The sequence below is a fragment of the Dendropsophus ebraccatus genome, chromosome 14, assembly GCF_027789765.1.
Source record: "Dendropsophus ebraccatus isolate aDenEbr1 chromosome 14, aDenEbr1.pat, whole genome shotgun sequence".
Taxonomy (NCBI): Eukaryota; Metazoa; Chordata; class Amphibia; order Anura; family Hylidae; genus Dendropsophus; species Dendropsophus ebraccatus.
Genome location: NC_091467.1, coordinates 6,777,286 through 6,796,771, shown reverse-complemented (window position 1 = coordinate 6,796,771; position 19,486 = coordinate 6,777,286). Strand labels below are relative to the sequence as shown.

Sequence of the window (19,486 nt, the reverse complement as noted above, 5' to 3'; positions counted from 1 at the left end):
CCCAATCCTGCAGCTGGAAGCTCTGGTCATCAGGCCGTACCCCAGTCCTATAGTGAGAAGGCTCTGGTCATCAGGCCATACCCCAATCCTGCAGCTGGAAGCTCTGGTCATCAGGCCGTACCCCAATCCTGCAGCTGGAAGCTCTGGTCATCAGGCCGTACCCCAATCCTGCAGTGAGAAGGCTCTGGTCATCAGGCCGTACCCCAGTCCTATAGTGAGAAGGCTCTAGTCATCAGGCCGTACCCCAATCCTGCAGTGAGAAGGCCCTGGTCATCAGGCCGTACCCCAATCCTGCAGCTGGAAGCTCTGGTCATTGCTACAAAGCAGATCGCCACCAGCATGAAACACCTGAAGGGGCATTTATTTACAAAAGGACATAAAGATGAACAGTAAAAAAAAAAAAAATCAAGGCAAGTCAATAATTTCCAAGAATATTCATTAAAACTGGAAAATAATTTAAAGTGAACTCATCACCCTAACAAAAAAGGAGGCGGCCATGACAGCCTGGACCCAATAGGAGGTCATCTCAGATATGCAAAGGACGCCAGATATTAACATCAAAGGGGGTGGGGATTCTACTCCAGCCAACCTATTATCACCCCAAGGGGAGGGGTAATGATGGGGCTCATAGATTTGAGGGGTCCATGAACTAGGAACACTGATTCCTTCATATTGGTCTCGGCTCACAGACACCCCCCTCCTGTGAGTGCAGATAATAGATGTGGGTGGAGCAAACGATAAACTATCAGGTCCGCCTCCTCTGAGCAGGGAGTCGTCCACCTTAAAAAGGGGGTGCCAAGTTTTCTGTAACTTAAATAAAATCCTCGTATAACAAAAAGATCTGCAGCTTCCTCAAAGCTTTCAAGAGGTCTGCTATCAGGAAACATTCCGAGACCTAATCCTTATCCCAGCTCAGGTTCTGGTACAGTTGTATCCAGGGCACAGACTGACACATTATAACCAATGATAGGAAAGAACGGACCCTGGATGCAAGGTAGCAAACCCTAAGCTGTGAGAAGGACTAGCTTGGAGGAGTTTAAGCTCCTGGGTGAGAAATACGAGTGCCGACAGCAAGCCGAAATCTGGAACTGATAAAGTTTGGAAAGTTGCAGAACTTTTCATTATATAATGATCAAGATTTTAACATAGAGGCGCAACCTCTCTCCAAGTCCGTGTCCTGTGCCTTTAAGAAAACAAAGTGAGCCTGACCCCCCTCTGCGGAAGGAACCATGTGGGGACTAAACCATTCCCTGTCACAACAGTTCACTCTTCAGCCAGGGACTTGATTGGTGCAAAATAAAAATAAAAAAAAAGAACAACAAAGGGAACCTCCCGACTAAGCCCCCCCCCCCCAGAGAAAGCATGCTTCAGATTGTATTCACAGTCCTTGGCAAAAATGTCCCCACCCGCTGGTGTTCATTACCGGTTGGCAGCGCTGGTACCCACCAGCTCATCATGTGACCAGAACTGTAGAAAACCTGGGTGCCCAGTGGACAAGTCCGATGATTCCTCCACAGACGCCCAACCACCAAGAAGTCCAAGTGTCTCCCGCACCTCGTCCCCCCACTGATCAATAACACATGAAGATAATAATTTAACGAAAAAAGAATGGAAGAAGAAAGGAGCGGATAGAATGGTAAAGACGGGAATGATCCGGCTAAAAAGTAAAAACCCGCACTGAAAAATGGGAATACCAAAAGGTTAAAACGCAGTTACAGGATCCGACGCCTCGGCCCGGCCATGGACACAGTACCAAAGAATACATTCTGGATGAGGAGGATGGTGGCTGATTTATTGGTTACTGTCCCGTGATGGAGGCGTCTTGGCGGAGGAGACCGGCTCTGCCTTGTGCTGGAAGTGCTGCGCACGAGCTCCGGATCAGTCTATTTTCACAGCCGCATAGATTTTCCGGATGAACATGTAGGCGGCGTAGAAGCCAATGGTCCCGGTGAGCAGCCAGAAGGAGAGGACCATGAGAGTAGTGTAGCCGAAATACAGGAGGGAGGGGATGAACTCCACAATATCCAACTGCAAGACAGACAGGGAGGGGATTAGATACCTGTGCGGTACGTAATACGGATGCAGATCCCGGCCTGACCGTGAGTCCAGAGTCCCGGACTGAAAGCGTTGCAGTGATCAGAGACGCCATCAGTGCAAGTAACTGGACATGCCGTCAGGTCAGGATTGCGGTATGTATTACACTTGCGTCAACGCATTATAACAGGAATAGGGGCGGGACACGGACCTACCTTATTCACAAAGTAGAAGACGGCGTAAACCAGTACGTAGAAAGCGGATCCTCCAGACACCAGGAACGTCCTCCACCACCAGCGGTAATCCTGCAGGGGACACACCCATAAGACCACCGGAATACTTGTGACCGTGTAAAGATCTCACCACAACATGTTAAAGCGACTCTGTACCCACAATCTGACCCCTGGAGGGACAGAGAGGTTGTGCCAGCCTAATGCATAAACAATCTAGGCTACGGCCATTGGGCACAGGGCTGCCAGTTTAAGGGTACAAACACACACACCGTATACGCAGCAGATCTGCAGCAGATTTGATGCTGTGTTCCGTTACTTAGATCTAATCTGCTGCATATTAGTTGCGTATTTGCTGCGTATCGCAGCAGGAAATATGCTGCGTATACGGTGTGTGTGTTTATACCCTAAAAGTTGTCTTTTAGGACAATAACTGCATCACCTGCCGAACGGACCCGAGGACAGATCTTGGATTAAAAGCCGCTATCCGAAGGTACAAGTGGTTTGGGGGGGTCAGATTGTGGAGACAGAGTCGCTTTAACGCATTTCCTGCCAAGGTTGTTTTTGGCAACATTTTTGTTTTATGGCTTTTAAAGGGGAACTCTGGCAAAAATGTTTTTTTTTTTTAAATCAACTGGTGCCAGAAAGTTATATAGATTTCTAATTTACTTCTATTTAAAAGTCTCCAGTCTTCTAGTACTTATAAGCTGCTGTTTGTCCTGCAGGAAGTGGTGTATTCTCTCCAGTCTGACACAGTGCTCTCTGCTGCCACCGCTGTCCATGTCAGGAACTGTCCAGAGCAGAAGAGGTTTTCTATGGGGATTTTCTGCTGCTCTGGACAGTTCCTGACATGGACAGAGGTGGCAGCAGAGAGCACTGTCACATTGGAGAGATTACCACTTCCAGCAGGACATACGGCAGCTGATAATAATTGGAAGACTAGAGTTGCCCTTTAAGAGCCATAACCTTTCTTTATTTGCCTATTGATAGGCTGTATCAGGACTCCTCTTTCTGTAGGACACGTTGGACCTTGGATGCTGCATATAACATAAAATGACACTATTCACCCTATTCTGACCTGAGCTGTGTATTGCTCTGGCTGTGTTATTTGGCAGGGGGTACTAGAAGTACTAAGGTGGAAGCCTAGAAGTCTTCACTAGGCCCTAGCTGCCATCTTAAACACCCGGTACCTTGCATTCATGTGACATAAGGAGCCTCCACCCACCTATATACGGCTATTATGGCTGAATAGTGGTTCCATCTGGCGGCCAGTGAGTGTAATACACAGCCAGCTCCTCAGCCTGCGACATACACGTACGCCAAGTGTCAGGACGGGCTTATACAGCGTGTTATCGGGGTCCCATAGCCCCAAATCCTTGTCTAGCCCTAGAGATCCATGATACAATAGTCTATGGTATGTAGATGTGTACATCTCCTCACCTCCGCACACAGCTGGAAGTAGACCATGACAATGCTGATCTGGGAGCAGGACACCACCAGGATGATGAAGACCAGGAACAGAAAGCCAAACAGGTAATAGAACTGATTCTCCCAGATGGCCTGTAACAGAGACAAATACACCTATCGTACATCATCGTTCTCTTTACACAGCCTCCATGTGACAGCGGCCGCCATCAGTGATCGACACAACGGACGACATAACTTACACTGAAGATGAAGAACAGCTCGATGAACATGGCGCCGAATGGTAAGATTCCCGCCATCAGGATTCTGAGGAAGAGATGATAATAAGAGGGGTCAGACATCAGCGAGGGAGAAACAGATGAAAGACGTGTTATAGCCTACAAACCCCCCCTCTATGGCTCATCCAGGACCTCGCCCCTCCACTGATCATATGGACAACCCCCCACTATGGCTCATCCAGGCCCTCGCCACTCCGCTGATCTTATGGACAACCCCCCAAACATGGCTCATCCAGGCCCTCGCCACTCCGCTGATCATATGGACAACCCCCCACTATGGCTCATCCAGGACCTCGCCCCTCCACTGATCATATGGACCCCCCCCCCCCTCCCAACATGGCTCATCCAGGCCCTCGCCCCTCCGCTGATCATATGGACAACCCCCCACTATGGCTCATCCAGGACCTCGCCCCTCCACTGATCATATGGACAACCCCCAAACATGGCTCATCCAGGCCCTCGCCACTCCACTGATCATATGGACAACCCCCCACTATGGCTCATCCAGGACCTCGCCCCTCCACTGATCATATGGACAACCCCCAAACATGGCTCATCCAGGCCCTCGCCACTCCACTGATCATATGGACAACCCCCCACTATGGCTCATCCAGGACCTCGCCCCTCCACTGATCATATGGACCCCCCCCCCCCCCAACATGGCTCATCCAGGCCCTCGCCCCTCCGCTGATCATATGAACCCCTCCCCACGGCTCATCCAGGCCCTCGCCCCTCCACTCATTTGGACACCCCATTTCAATTGCAAATCCAGGCCCTCGCCCCCTAAATAACGGGGATGAAACTTACCCCACAAACCTCTTCATATACCAGCGCTGCTCTGGGATCTGCCGAGGGATCTGGTTAGTCCGTACAGGGTTGTCATATGGCTGTTTGCGGAAGCCAAAGTAATATCCAAGGTAGACAAGCGGAAGTGAGATGCCGAACCACATACACAGCAGAGCCAGCATGGTGGGGAAGGGGACCTGCGGGACACAGACGGGGGTTATAGTCCTCACAAGGGACATGTATGAGGAACTAAATCCAGGAAGGCTGGACTCACCGCTCCGGAGGAATGCTTCCCCCATATGAAGCAGTTCAGCACGAAGCAGATGCCAAACACCACCCCGGGGTACAGCGTCGCCGTCTGCAGGGACAGGGACACACATCACATCATCTCTGCTTCTATTAGCATCATATAGTCTACTCCAATCACCTCCAGAGCTGCATTCACTAATTTGCTGGACATCCTGTATCAGGGTAGCTGTCTGCTGGTTCCGTGCAATAGCTCATAGTGTTACGGATCGGTAACAATAACCCATATTAGGATCTCAGCTATCAGGGATGCGTCGCTGCATAGTTCACAGGACTGTGCATGCAGATTTGGATGTGACTGGAGTATTAGACAGGATGTATGCATTTTTATAGCTTTGGAGGCTCCATGGAGGTGACCACCACTTGTTACTCACACAAAACGCTCCTTTGCGCCACCTATGACCCTTCAGAGTACGGTACAAGCGACCGGCGAAGAACCCTCCGAAGACCCTGAGAAATTGTCAATGGAAGGAGGATAATAAACATAACAGCGGTGTAAAAGGAAAGGTTTCCTAATGTCAAATAAGGGCAGCCCTGTTGTATATTTGTCAATAGCTAGAAGATATAGGATATTCCTACCCCATGAACATGAAGAGGAAGCAGGCGGTGGTCATCAGGGCTCCCCGGCTGGATGGAGACAACATTCCCAACATGGCCACAACTAGAGGAGACAAAGAACCCGACTGTATCATCAACAGGGTGGTCTCCAGCCTGTCCCCCCTGCCATAGCCCCCTTATTCACTACACACTTACAGATCACAATAAGGATCATGCAGAAGAGCTGGATCCCGGAGCCCAACAAGGAGCTAAGGATCATGGGATACTGCGGAGGTCTGAAGACATCACCATGCACCAGCTTCCAGCCGGACTCCTCCATGGTGTCCTCCTGCAGAGAGAAGCACAGAGAACGTCAGAGGAAAACAAGCGACTCACCCACTGTATCAATGTGGCTGAACGGGACCCTACAATGTCATCCTCCTTGTTGTAGTTTGCGATATCCTTCCTCAATGTCCTGATGATGATCATGCTGAGGATGCCTGGGGAATGAAAGACAAGGCCTGAGTACAGCAGGAGACACCACCATCCTCAAAGCTGTAGCATCTTATACTCCAATCACAACCAAAGCTGTAGCATCTTATACTGCAATCACAACCAAAGCTGTAGCATCTTATTTGCCAATCACAACCAAAGCTGCAGCATCTTATACTGCAATCACAACCAAAGCTGTAGCATCTTATACTCCAATCACAACCAAAGCTGCAGCATTACTCATCTTATGCTCCAATCACAACCAAAGCTGCAATCACAATTCTGCCAATGAGATCCAACATTAATGAGCTTATGAATATGAAGGTCATCAGGAACATACAAGGAGAGATGGGAAAGCTTTAAGCTACAAAGTTGTAAATGCAGCTTGGGATGTGAGTGGAGTGGAAGGCACAATGTACATGCGTGGTGCGCTCACCTGACAGGAAGAAGACGACCACCACAGAATTAATGATGGAGAACCAGTGAATCTGCACGTCGCTCATGGTCAGGTAGGTGTCCCAGCGGGAGGCCCATTTAATGTCGCTCTCCTGGAAGATGGTGGAAGAAATTCTAATTGCAGGGAGTTCTCCCCAGCCACACCCACACCAGATACATCAATGTCCACCCACCTGCCAGTGCACAGAGTACGTAAACAGCAGCTTGTTCTCCTTAGAGGGCTCAATCTCCTGGGGGGCAGAGTTGGAGCCTTCAGGGACGGTGCAGCCCCTCTCTGGCGTTCCTTTAAGATCTGCAATATTAAAAGAGTTAGTATCAAAATCTGACTATGCCCCCGGTACAGGACAATCCCAGCTCTGTACCCCCTATGACTATGCCCCCGATACAGGACAATTCCAGCTCTGCACCCCCTATGACTATGCCCCCGGTACAGGACAATCCCAGCTCTGCACCCCCTATGACTATGCCCCCAATACAGGACAATCCCAGCTCTGCATCCCCTATGACTATGCCCCCAGTACAGGACAATCCCAGCTGTGCACCCCCTATGACTATGCCCCCGGTACAGGACAATTCCAGCTGTGCACCCCCTATGACTATGCCCCCGGTACAGGACAATCCCAGCTCTGCACCCCCTATGACTATGCCCCCGGTACAGGACAGTCACAGCTCTGCACCCCCTATGACTATGCCCCCGGTACAGGACAATCCCAGCTCTGCACCCCCTATGACTATGCCCCCGGTACAGGGTAATGACAGCTCTGCACCCCCTATGACTATGCCCCCGGTACAGGACAATCCCAGCTCTGCACCCCCTATGACTATGCCCCCGGTACAGGACAGTCACAGCTCTGCACCCCCTATGACTATGCCCCCGGTACAGGACATTGACAGCTCTGCACCCCCTATGACTATGCCCCCGGTACAGGACAATCCCAGCTCTGCACCTTTTATGACTATGCCCCCGGTACAGGACAATCCCAGCTCTGCACCCCTCTATGACTATGCCCCCGGTACAGGACAGTCACAGCTCTGCATCCCCTATGACTATGCCCCTGGTACAGGACAATCCCAGCTCTGCACCCCTCTATGACTATGCCCCTGTACAGGACAATCCCAGCTCTGCACCCCCTATGACTATGCCCCCGGTACAGGACAATCCCAGCTGTGCACCCCTCTATGACTATGCCCCCGGTACAGGACAGTCACAGCTCTGCACCCCCTATGACTATGCCCCCGGTACAGGACAGTCACAGCTCTGCACCCCCTATGACTATGCCCCCGGTACAGGACATTGACAGCTCTGCACCCCATATGACTATGCCCCCGGTACAGGACAATCCCAGCTCTGCACCCTTTATGACTATGCCCCCGGTACAGGACAATCCCAGCTCTGCACCCCCTATGACTATGCCCCTGGTACAGGACAATCCCAGCTCTGCACCCCTCTATGACTATGCCCCTGTACAAGACAATCCCAGCTCTGCACCCCCTATGACTATGCCCCCCGTACAGGACATTGACAGCTCTGCACCCCTCTATGACTATGCCTCCGGTACAGGACAGTCACAGCTCTGCACCCCCTATGACTATGCCCCCCGTACAGGACAATCCCAGCTCTGCACCCCCTATGACTATGCCCCCGGTACAGGACAATCCCAGCTCTGCACCCCCTATGACTATGCCCCTGGTACAGGACAATCCCAGCTCTGCACCCCCTATGACTTTGCCCCCGATACAGGACAATCCCAGCTGTGCACCCCCTATGACTTTGCCCCCGATACAGGACAATCCCAGCTCTGCACCCCCTATGACTATGCCCCCGGTACAGGACAATCCCAGCTGTGCACCCCCTATGACTATGCCCCCGGTACAGGACAATCACAGCTGTGCACCCCTCTATGACTATGCCCCCGGTACAGGACAATCCCAGCTGTGCACCCCCTATGACTATGCCCCCGGTACAGGACAATCCCAGCTCTGCACCCCCTATGACTATGCCCCCCGTACAGGACATTGACAGCTCTGCACCCCTCTATGACTATGCCTCCCGTACAGGACAGTCACAGCTCTGCACCCCCTATGACTATGCCCCCAATACAGGACAATCCCAGCTCTGCATCCCCTATGACTATGCCCCCAGTACAGGACAATCCCAGCTGTGCACCCCCTATGACTATGCCCCCGGTACAGGACAATTCCAGCTCTGCACCCCCTATGACTATGCCCCTGGTACAGGACAATCCCAGATCTGCACCCCCTATGACTATGCCCCCGGTACAGGAAAATAACAGCTCTGCACCCCCTATGACTATGCCCCCGGTACAGGTATTAGATCCCTCCGCTCTCCTCACCTTCCATCTTGATGCTCTGTGGGACGACCTCGAACCTCACAACTCTAAACGTAGGCTCATGGTTTTCTTCGACCTCTTCCCGATGGAAGTACAGATAGAATGATAGGTGATTGTGGATGTAAAACTAGAAGAGGAGGAAGAGGTGGTTTTGTTAGTGACATCTCTGCAAACATTCTACATCTCCTACTTAGAATAATAGCCTGACCACGCATAATAGGGAGTAAAGCCGGCCATATACAATAGCTCCCGACCATACACATACAATAGCTCCCGACCATATATACACAATAGCTACTGGTCATACATATACAATAGTTACCTGCCATACACATACAATAGCTACCGGTCATACACATATAATAGCTACTGGCCATATACATAGTCATGGCCAAAAGTTTTGAGAATGACACAAATCTTATATTTTCCCATGATCTGCCGCCCTCTGGTTTTTATGTGTGTTTGTCAGATGTTTTTATCACATACAGAAATATAATTGCAATCATATTATGAGTAACAATAGCTTATACTGACAGTTAGACTGAGTTACTGCAGCAAGTCTATAATATTTGCAGTGCTGACCCTTCTTCAGGACCTCTGCAATTCTCCCCGGCTGCTCTCATACAACTTCTGGACCAAATCCTGACTGATAGCCGTCCATTCTTGCACAATCAATGCTTGCATTTTGTCAGAATTTGTTGGTTTTTGTTTGTCCACCCGTCTCTTGATGATTGACCACAAGTTCTCAATGGGATTAAGATCTGGGGAGTTTCCAGGCCATGGACCCAAAATCTCTATGTTTTGTTCCCTGAGCCATTTATTTATCACCTTTGCTTTATGGCAAGGTGCTCCATCATGCTGGAAAAGGCATTGTTGATGGCCAAACTGCTCTTGGACGGTTGGGAGAAGTTGCTCTTGGAGAACATTCTGGTACCATTCTTTATTCATGGCTGTGTATTTAGGCAAGACTGTGAGAGAGCCGATTCCCTTGGCTGAGAAGCAACCCCACACATGAATGGTTTCAGGATGCTTTACAGTTGGCATGAGACAAGACTGGTGGTAGCGCTCACCTCATCTTCTCCCAATAATCTGTTTTCCAGATGTCCCAAACAATCGGAAAGGGGATTCATCAGAGAAAATGACTTTACCCCAGTCCTCAGCAGTCCACTCGCTGTACCTTTTGCAGAATATCAGTCTGTCCCTGATGTTTTTTCTGGAGAGAAGTGGCTTCTTTGCTGCCCTCCTTGAGACCAGGCCTTGCTCCGCCTCACAGTGCACAGTGCAGATGAACCCACACCTGCCTGCTGGTAGCCCGATCCCGCAGCTGAAACACTTGAGACGGTCCTGGTGCTTGCTGGTCTTTCTTGGACGCCCTGGAGCCTTTTTTGGCAACAATGGAACCTCTCTCCTTGAAGTTCTCGATGATGCGATAGATTGTTGACTGAGGTGCAATCTTTCTAGCTGCGATACTCTTCCCTGTTAGGCCATTTATGAGCAGTGCAATGATGACTGCACGTGTTTCTTTAGAGATAACCATGGTTACCAGAAGAGAAACAATGATGCCAAGCACCAGCCTCCTTTTAAAGTGTGCAGTGGTGTCATTCTTACTTAATCATGACAGATTGATCTCCAGCCCTGTCCTCATCAACACCCACACCTGTGTTAATGGAGCAATCACTGAAACAATGTTAGTTGGTCCTTTTAAGGCAGGGCTGCAATGATGTTGAAATGTGTTTTGGGGGATAAAGTTCATTTTCTAGGCAAATATTGACTTTACAAGTAATTGCTGTTAAGCTGATCCCTCTTTATAACATTCTGGAGTACATGCAAATTGCCATTTTAAAAACTGAAGCAGTAGACTTTGTAAAAATTAATATTTGTATCATTCTCAAAACTTTTGGCCATGAATGTATAATACATATACAATACCTACCAGTCATACACATACAATAGCTCCCGGCCAAACACATACAATACAATACATATACAATAGCTACTGGTCGTACATATACAATAGTTATCGGCCACACACACGTCTGGCTGACAGCTCTCTCTCTATAGCCCCATTTATATGCACTCCCGGCCAGGTGATGCGTGTATTCAGAATAGAGAGGGGAATTAAAGTTGCTGCTATACAGATCTGCCCTCTTCCAGACAGTTACCTTATTGTTGTCGGTGAACCCCAGCCTGTAGCCATGCTCAAACTGAACGTCTCGCTCCCTCTTCTTATCGTCCTCCTCATGACCAAGATGGACGTCCAGCCTGGTGGCGACCGGCAGATTGTCTGCTATTCTAAAAACATGGACATAAATTCTTCTATTATTACAGGAGCCTCAACAGGTGGCGCTACACAGATCATCAATGGATTGTCCCATTAAGGACATCTATCACAGCCACCTCTAACTGGGGGACCAGAGTGAGTGACCAGTTTGGTCATGGAAGACCTGGCAGTTCTCATCCACCCCAGACGCAGTGATAATGGAAAATCCCTTTAACACTCACAAGTGCACGTAGTAATCCTCCTGGATCCGCTCAGCGATCAGCTTGCTGTCATCTCCGTTAAGCACAAGGGGGCTGCTGGGAGAGTTACATAAAATCTCACACTTCTTGTTACTGTTCATCGATACCTTAAAGGGGGTGTTCACGATTCTGTCGCCCCGCAGGACTTCACCTGGTGATGGTGGAAAAGAGTTGTGTTACGTTCACTACATCGTTTCATCTATTCTGCACAGCAACAAAGTTTGGACTGTACCACTGTGTGTGTGAGCTGGTACCAGCCATACATTACACACCGCCTAGAGCGCCCCCTTACCCAGATTCTCCGCTTTGTAGGTGACCTGATCGGGTCGGCAGAACGGCAGGGAGTAATATTCATAAGGCAGCTGTGTGCGGGAGCTGGTCAGCTTCACTGCCTGAGGAGGAGAAGAAAGATGGCGGCTATAAGCTATTTCTACGGTGGGATACCACCTGCCACGACACCAGAGACAACCTTACCTTTATATCTACAGGGTCATTCTGGCGGAAATTTATAGGCGCCACGCCTGGAACATAGAATGCCGTGGTTTCATGATGGAGGGAGAAGCCGAGCAGCAGCCACGCAAACCTCACCTGCGAGAGAAAAACAGAGGATGAGGACAACGACAGCCCACAGAGACAACGACAGGACACAAACAGACACCACCAGACAGATGCCGTCAGCGCACAGAGACAACGACAGGACACAAACAGACACCGACAGACAGATGCCGCCAGCGCACAGAGACAACGACAGGACACAAACAGACACCGACAGACAGATGCCGTCAGCGCACAGAGACAACGACAGGACACAAACAGACACCGACAGACAGATGCCGCCAGCGCACAGAGACAACGACAGGACACAAACAGACACCGACAGACAGATGCCGTCAGCGCACAGAGACAACGACAGGACACAAACAGACACCAACAGACAGACAGATGCCGCCAGCACACAGAGACAACGACAGGACACAGACACCGACAGACAGATGCCGCCAGCGCACAGAGACAACAACAGCACACAGACACCAACAGACAGATGCCGCCAGCGCACAGAGACAACAACAGGACACAAACAGACACCGACAGACAGATGCCGTCAGCGCACAGAGACAAGGACAGCACACAAACAGACACCGACAGACAGATGCCGCCAGCGCACAGAGACAACGACAGGACACAAACAGACACCGACAGACAGATGCCGCCAGCGCACAGAGACAACGACAGGACACAGACACCGACAGACAGATGCCGCCAGCACACAGAGACAACGACAGCACACAGACACCACCAGACAGATGCCGTCAGCGCACAGAGACAACGACAGCACACAAACAGACAACAACAGACAGATGCCGTCAGCGCACAGAGACAACGACAACACACAAACAGACAACAACAGACAGATGCCGTCAGCGCACAGAGACAAGGACAGCACACAAACACCACCAGACAGAAGCTGCCAGCACAGATGCCGCCTGCACAGACACCACCAGACAGACAGAAGCTGCCAGCGCACAGAGACAACGACAGCGCACAGACACCACCAGACAGACAGACGCTGCCAGCACAGACACCACCAGACAGACAGACGCTGCCAGCACAGACACCACCAGACAGACAGACGCTGCCAGCACAGACACCACCAGACAGACAGAAGCTGCCAGCACAGACACCACCAGACAGACAGACGCTGCCAGCACAGACACCACCAGACAGACAGAAGCTGCCAGCACAGACACCACCAGACAGACAGACGCTGCCAGCACAGACACCACCAGACAGACAGACGCTGCCAGCACAGACACCACCAGACAGACGCTGCCAGCACAGACACCACCAGACAGACAGAAGCTGCCAGCACAGACACCACCAGACAGACAGACGCTGCCAGCACAGACACCACCAGACAGACAGACGCTGCCAGCACAGACACCACCAGACAGACAGAAGCTGCCAGCACAGACACCACCAGACAGACAGAAGCTGCCAGCACAGACACCACCAGACAGACAGACGCTGCCAGCACAGACACCACCAGACAGACAGAAGCTGCCAGCACAGACACCACCAGACAGACAGACGCTGCCAGCACAGACACCACCAGACAGACAGAAGCTGCCAGCACAGACACCACCAGACAGACAGACGCTGCCAGCACAGACACCACCAGACAGACAGAAGCTGCCAGCACAGACACCACCAGACAGACAGACGCTGCCAGCACAGACACCACCAGACAGACGCTGCCAGCACAGACACCACCAGACAGACAGAAGCTGCCAGCACAGACACCACCAGACAGACAGAAGCTGCCAGCACAGACACCACCAGACAGACAGACGCTGCCAGCACAGACACCACCAGACAGACAGAAGCTGCCAGCACAGACACCACCAGACAGACAGACGCTGCCAGCACAGACACCACCAGACAGACAGAAGCTGCCAGCACAGACACCACCAGACAGAAGCTGCAAGCGCACAGAGACACAGACAGCACAAACACTGCCAGAGCACATAGACACTGACAGCACACACACACCAGACAAACAGATGCTACACAGAGACAACGACAGCACGCACACACACCGCCAGAGCATAGTGACACTGCCAGACAGACACATAAACTGCCAGAAAGACAGATGCCACCGGCACACAGAGACGACAAAAGCACGCACATACACATCCAGAGTACACACACATCCTGCCAAAACACAGACACTGACAGCACACAGCGCCAGAGACACCGACACAACACACACAGGCACCGACAGCATACACACACCACCAGGCAAACAAAGATACCGACAGCACACACACCGACACTGCCAGAACACAGAGACACCAACAGCATACACAACGTCAGACAGATAGATGCCTCCAGACCGCACACACACCACCAGAACGAGCGCACACACACAGTACAATGAACACATATTGGCCGCAGCTCTGGGTGTTGATGGAGGATCAGGACAAATACAGAACAAAGATCACTGATGAGAAGGGGTTAAAGGAAACAGCGGTATAATAGTCCCCTATTCTATATATCACCAATATTCTGTTCTGACCTCATCTGTATCTCAGTGATATATTACTACACCGAGGACAAGGAGAGTTCCCAAAACTTTATCCCCAACGTATAACGCCTCTCACCTAACAGAGACAGGAAGAAAGATGGCTGCTGCCCATGTACAAGAACATAACTACTATAATACTGCTCCTATATACAGGAATATAACTACTATAATACTGCTCCTATATACAGGAATATAACTACTATAATACTGCTCCCTATATACAGAAATATAACTACTATAATACTGCTCCCTATATACAAGAATATAACTACTATAATACTGCTCCTATATACAGGAATATAACTACTATAATACTGCTCCTATATACAGGAATATAACTACTATAATACTGCCCCCTATATACAGGAATATAACTACTATAATACTGCCCCTATATACAGGAATATAACTACTATAATACTGCCCCTATATACAGGAATATAACTACTATAATACTGCTCCCATATACAGGGATATAACTACTATAATACTGCTCCCTATATACAGGGATATAACTACTATAATACTGCTCCCTATATACAGGAATATAACTACTATAATACTGCCCCTATATACAAGAATATAACTACTATAATACTGCTCCCATATACAGGGATATAACTACTATAATACTGCTCCCATATACAGGGATATAACTACTATAATACTGCCCCTATATACAGGAATATAACTACTATAATACTGCCCCTATATACAGGAATATAACTACTATAATACTATCTCCTATATACAGGAATATAACTACTATAATACTGCTCCTATATACAAGAATATAACTACTATAATACTGCTCCTATATACAGGAATATAACTACTATAATACTGCTCCTATATACAGGAATATAACTACTATAATACTGCTCCTATATACAGGAATATAACTACTATAATACTGCTCCTATATACAGGAATATAACTACTATAATACTGCTCCTATATACAGGAATATAACTACTATAATACTGCTCCTATATACAGGAATATACTACTATAATACTGCTCCTATATACAGGGATATAACTGCTATAATACTGCTCCTATATACAAGAATATACTACTATAATACTGCTCCTATATACAGGAATATAACTACTATAATACTATCTCCTATATACAGGAATATAACTACTATAATACTGCCCCCTATATACAGGAATATAACTACTATAATACTGCTCCCTATATACAGGAATATAACTACTATAATACTGCTCCCTATATACAGGAATATAACTACTATAATACTGCTCCTATATACAGGAATATAACTACTATAATACTGCTCCCTATATACAGGAATATAACTACTATAATACTGCTCCTATATACAGGAATATAACTACTATAATACTGCTCCTATATACAAGAATATAGCTACTATAATACTGCTCCTATATACAGGAATATAACTACTATAATACTGCTCCTATATACAGGGATATAACTACTATAATACTGCCCCCTATATACAGGAATATACTACTATAATACTGCTCCTATATACAGGAATATAACTGATATAACGAAATATAACGAATATAACGAAAGCTCAAGAACTTACAGAACCCTTCATGGATGTTGGATGCTGAAGGTATCTATATGAGGAGGGGTCAGTAACAGGAGTCTCTGTATATAATAACTATGAGGAGAGGTCTCTGTATACAGTCACTATTAGGGGGGTCTCTGTATACAGTCACTATGATGGGGGGGGTCTCTGTATACAGTCACTATGATGGGGGGGGGTCTCTGTATACAGTCACTATGATGGGGGGGGTCTCTGTATACAGTCACTATGAGGGGGGTCTCTGTATACAGTCACTATGAGGGGGGTCTCTGTATACAGTCACTATGAGGGGGGGGGTCTGTATACAGTCACTATGAGGAGGGGTCTCTGTATACAGTCACTATGAGGGGGGGTCTCTGTATACAGTCACTATGAGGGGGGGTCTCTGTATACAGTCACTATGAGGGGGGGTCTCCTGTATACAGTCACTATGAGGGGGGTCTCTGTATACAGTCACTATGAGGGGGGGGTCTCTGTATACAGTCACTATGAGGGGTGGTCTCTGTATACAGTCACTATGAGGGGTGGTCTCTGTATACAGTCACTATGAGGGGGGGGGTCTCTGTATACAGTCACTATGAGGAGGGTCTCTGTATACAGTCACTATGAGGGGGGTCTCTGTATACAGTCACTATGAGGGGGGGTCTCTGTATACAGTCACTATGAGGGGGGGGTCTCTGTATACAGTCACTATGAGGAGGGGTCTCTGTATACAGTCACTATGAGGGGGGGGTCTCTGTATACAGTCACTATGAGGGGGGGGGTCTCTGTATACAGTCACTATGAGGGGGGGTCTCTGTATACAGTCACTGTGAGGGGGGGTCTCTGTATACAGTCACTATGAGGGGGGGTCTCTGTATACAGTCACTGTGAGGGGGGGTCTCTGTATACAGCCACTATGAGGGGGGTCTCTGTATACAGTCACTATGAGGGGGGGTCTCTGTATACAGTCACTATGAGGAGGGTCTCTGTATACAGTCACTATGAGGGGGGTCTCTGTATACAGTCACTATGAAGGGGGGTCTCTGTATACAGTCACTATGAGGGGGGTTCTCTGTATACAGTCACTATGAGGGGTGGTCTCTGTATACAGTCACTATGAGGGGGGGTCTCTGTATACAGTCACTATGAGGGGGGGGTCTCTGTATACAGTCACTATGAGGAGGGGTCTCTGTATACAGTCACTATGAGGGGGGGGGTCTCTGTATACAGTCACTATGAGGGGGGGGGGTCTCTGTATACAGTCACTATGAGGGGGGGTCTCTGTATACAGTCACTGTGAGGGGGGGTCTCTGTATACAGTCACTATGAGGGGGGGTCTCTGTATACAGTCACTGTGAGGGGGGGTCTCTGTATACAGCCACTATGAGGGGGGTCTCTGTATACAGTCACTATGAGGGGGGGTCTCTCTATACAGTCACTATGAGGAGGGTCTCTGTATACAGTCACTATGAGGGGGGTCTCTGTATACAGTCACTATGAAGGGGGGTCTCTGTATACAGTCACTATGAGGGGGGGGTCTCTGTATACAGTCACTATGAGGGGGGGTCTCTGTATACAGTCACTATGGGGGGGGTCTCTGTATACAGTCACTATGAGGGGGGTCTCTGTATACAGTCACTATGAGGAGGGGTCTCTGTATACAGTCACTATGAGGGGGGGTCTCTGTATACAGTCACTATGAGGGGGGGTCTCTGTATACAGTCACTATGAGGAGGGTCTCTGTATACAGTCACTATGAGGAGGGGTCTCTGTATACAGTCACTATGAGGGGGGGGGTCTCTGTATACAGTCACTATGAGGGGGGGTCTCTGTATACAGTCACTATGAGGGGGGTCTCTGTATACAGTCACTATGAGGAGGGGTCTCTGTATACAGTCACTATGAGGGGGGGTCTCTGTATACAGTCACTATGAGGGGGGGTCTCTGTATACAGTCACTATGAGGGGGGTCTCTGTATACAGTCACTATGAGGAGGGGTCTCTGTATACAGTCACTATGAGGGGGGGGTCTCTGTATACAGTCACTATGAGGGGGGGTCTCTGTATACAGTCACTATGAGGGGGGTCTCTGTATACAGTCACTATGATGGGGGGGTCTCTGTATACAGTCACTATGATGGGGGGGGTCTCTGTATACAGTCACTATGAGGAGGGGGTCTCTGTATACAGTCACTATGAGGAGGGGTCTCTGTATACAGTCACTATGAGGGGGGGGTCTCTGTATACAGTCACTATGAGGGGGGGTCTCTGTATACAGTCACTATGAGGGGGGTCTCTGTATACAGTCACTATGAGGGGGGTTCTCTGTATACAGTCACTATGAGGGGGGGTCTCTGTATACAGTCACTATGAGGGGGGTCTCTGTATACAGTCACTATGAGGGGGGGTCTCTGTATACAGTCACTATGAGGGGGGGTCTCTGTATACAGTCACTATGGGGGGGGTCTCTGTATACAGTCACTGTGAGGGGGGGTCTCTGTATACAGTCACTATGAGGGGGGGGGGTCTCTGTATACAGTCACTATGAGGGGGGGGTCTCTGTATACAGTCACTATGAGGGGGGGGGTCTCTGTATACAGTCACTATGAGGGGGGGGGTCTCTGTATACAGTCACTATGAGGAGGGGTCTCTGTATACAGTCACTGTGAGGGGGGGTCTGGGGGTCTCAGGTGGGATGTGCCCCCTGTATTTACAGTCTATATGATGGGGGGTATTGAGCTCCTGACTTCCGGGATCTCAGACCCCCCTCAGCTTCACTTCCGGTTCCGCTTTCCCCCCTCCATTCCTCCCCGCCGCCCCCCGTGTCTCCCCCGCAGCCCCCCACACCCATTTTCTCGCTTCGTCTTCACCACTGAACCCCGACGAAAACACCGAGTCCAGCACTCACCGCAACGGCCGCCATCTTGGATCCACGTGTCCCTCGTGACGTCAGCGGAAGTGACCAGTCCCTTGACTACCGTGGTTTATTGCTATGGGAACAAGGGTCGGCTGGAGCAGGCCCCGGTGCTGTAGATGGAGCTCGGGGTCGGTGCTGGTGACTGATCCTCATACACAGCGCGGCGCCATTGTTACAGGCTGATAAGTCCGGTCACATGGCTGGTGCAGTAATATGGGGGTAACTATGGCTGGTGCAGTAATATGGGGGTAACTATGGCTGTGCACTAATATGGGGGTAACTATGGCTTGTGCACTAATATGGGGGTAACTATGGCTGGTGCAGTAATATGGGGGTAACTATGGCTGTGCACTAATATGGGGGTAACTATGGCTGTGCAGTAATATGGGGGTATCTATGGCTGGTGCACTAATATGGGGGTATCTATGGCTGTGCACTAATATGGGGGTAACTATGGCTGTGCACTAATATGGGGTATCTATGGCTGGTGCAGTAATATGGGG

The 19,486-nt window shown here is 49.5% G+C and overlaps 1 protein-coding gene across 1 annotated transcript; it reads right to left on the bottom strand.

Moving 5' to 3' along the window:
- Nucleotides 1–342: 342 nt before the first annotated feature.
- Nucleotides 343–19,061, bottom strand: TM9SF4 (transmembrane 9 superfamily member 4). Its single transcript, XM_069952332.1, has 18 exons — nucleotides 18,975–19,061; nucleotides 11,890–12,003; nucleotides 11,708–11,807; nucleotides 11,398–11,566; nucleotides 11,058–11,187; nucleotides 8,899–9,022; nucleotides 6,718–6,836; nucleotides 6,525–6,636; nucleotides 6,026–6,096; nucleotides 5,813–5,945; nucleotides 5,639–5,720; nucleotides 5,434–5,509; nucleotides 5,028–5,111; nucleotides 4,775–4,950; nucleotides 3,932–3,995; nucleotides 3,705–3,824; nucleotides 2,250–2,339; nucleotides 343–2,028 (listed from the first exon to the last, which is right to left on the bottom strand). The coding sequence occupies exons 1-18, from the start codon at nucleotides 18,987–18,989 to the stop codon at nucleotides 1,879–1,881; spliced, it is 1,929 nt and encodes a 642-aa protein (XP_069808433.1). The 5' UTR covers nucleotides 18,990–19,061; the 3' UTR covers nucleotides 343–1,878.
- Between the last annotated feature and the right edge of the window lie 425 nt (nucleotides 19,062–19,486).

What these genes read in the sequence shown, in the direction of transcription:
- TM9SF4 (XM_069952332.1), bottom strand. An exon ending in CTACAAAGCGGAGAATCTGG is followed by an intron (nt 11,567 to 11,707) that starts GTAAGGGGGCGC and finishes CACCATCACCAG; the next exon opens with GTGAAGTCCTGCGGGGCGAC. An exon ending in CGTACTCTGTGCACTGGCAG is followed by an intron (nt 6,637 to 6,717) that starts GTGGGTGGACAT and finishes ACCATCTTCCAG; the next exon opens with GAGAGCGACATTAAATGGGC.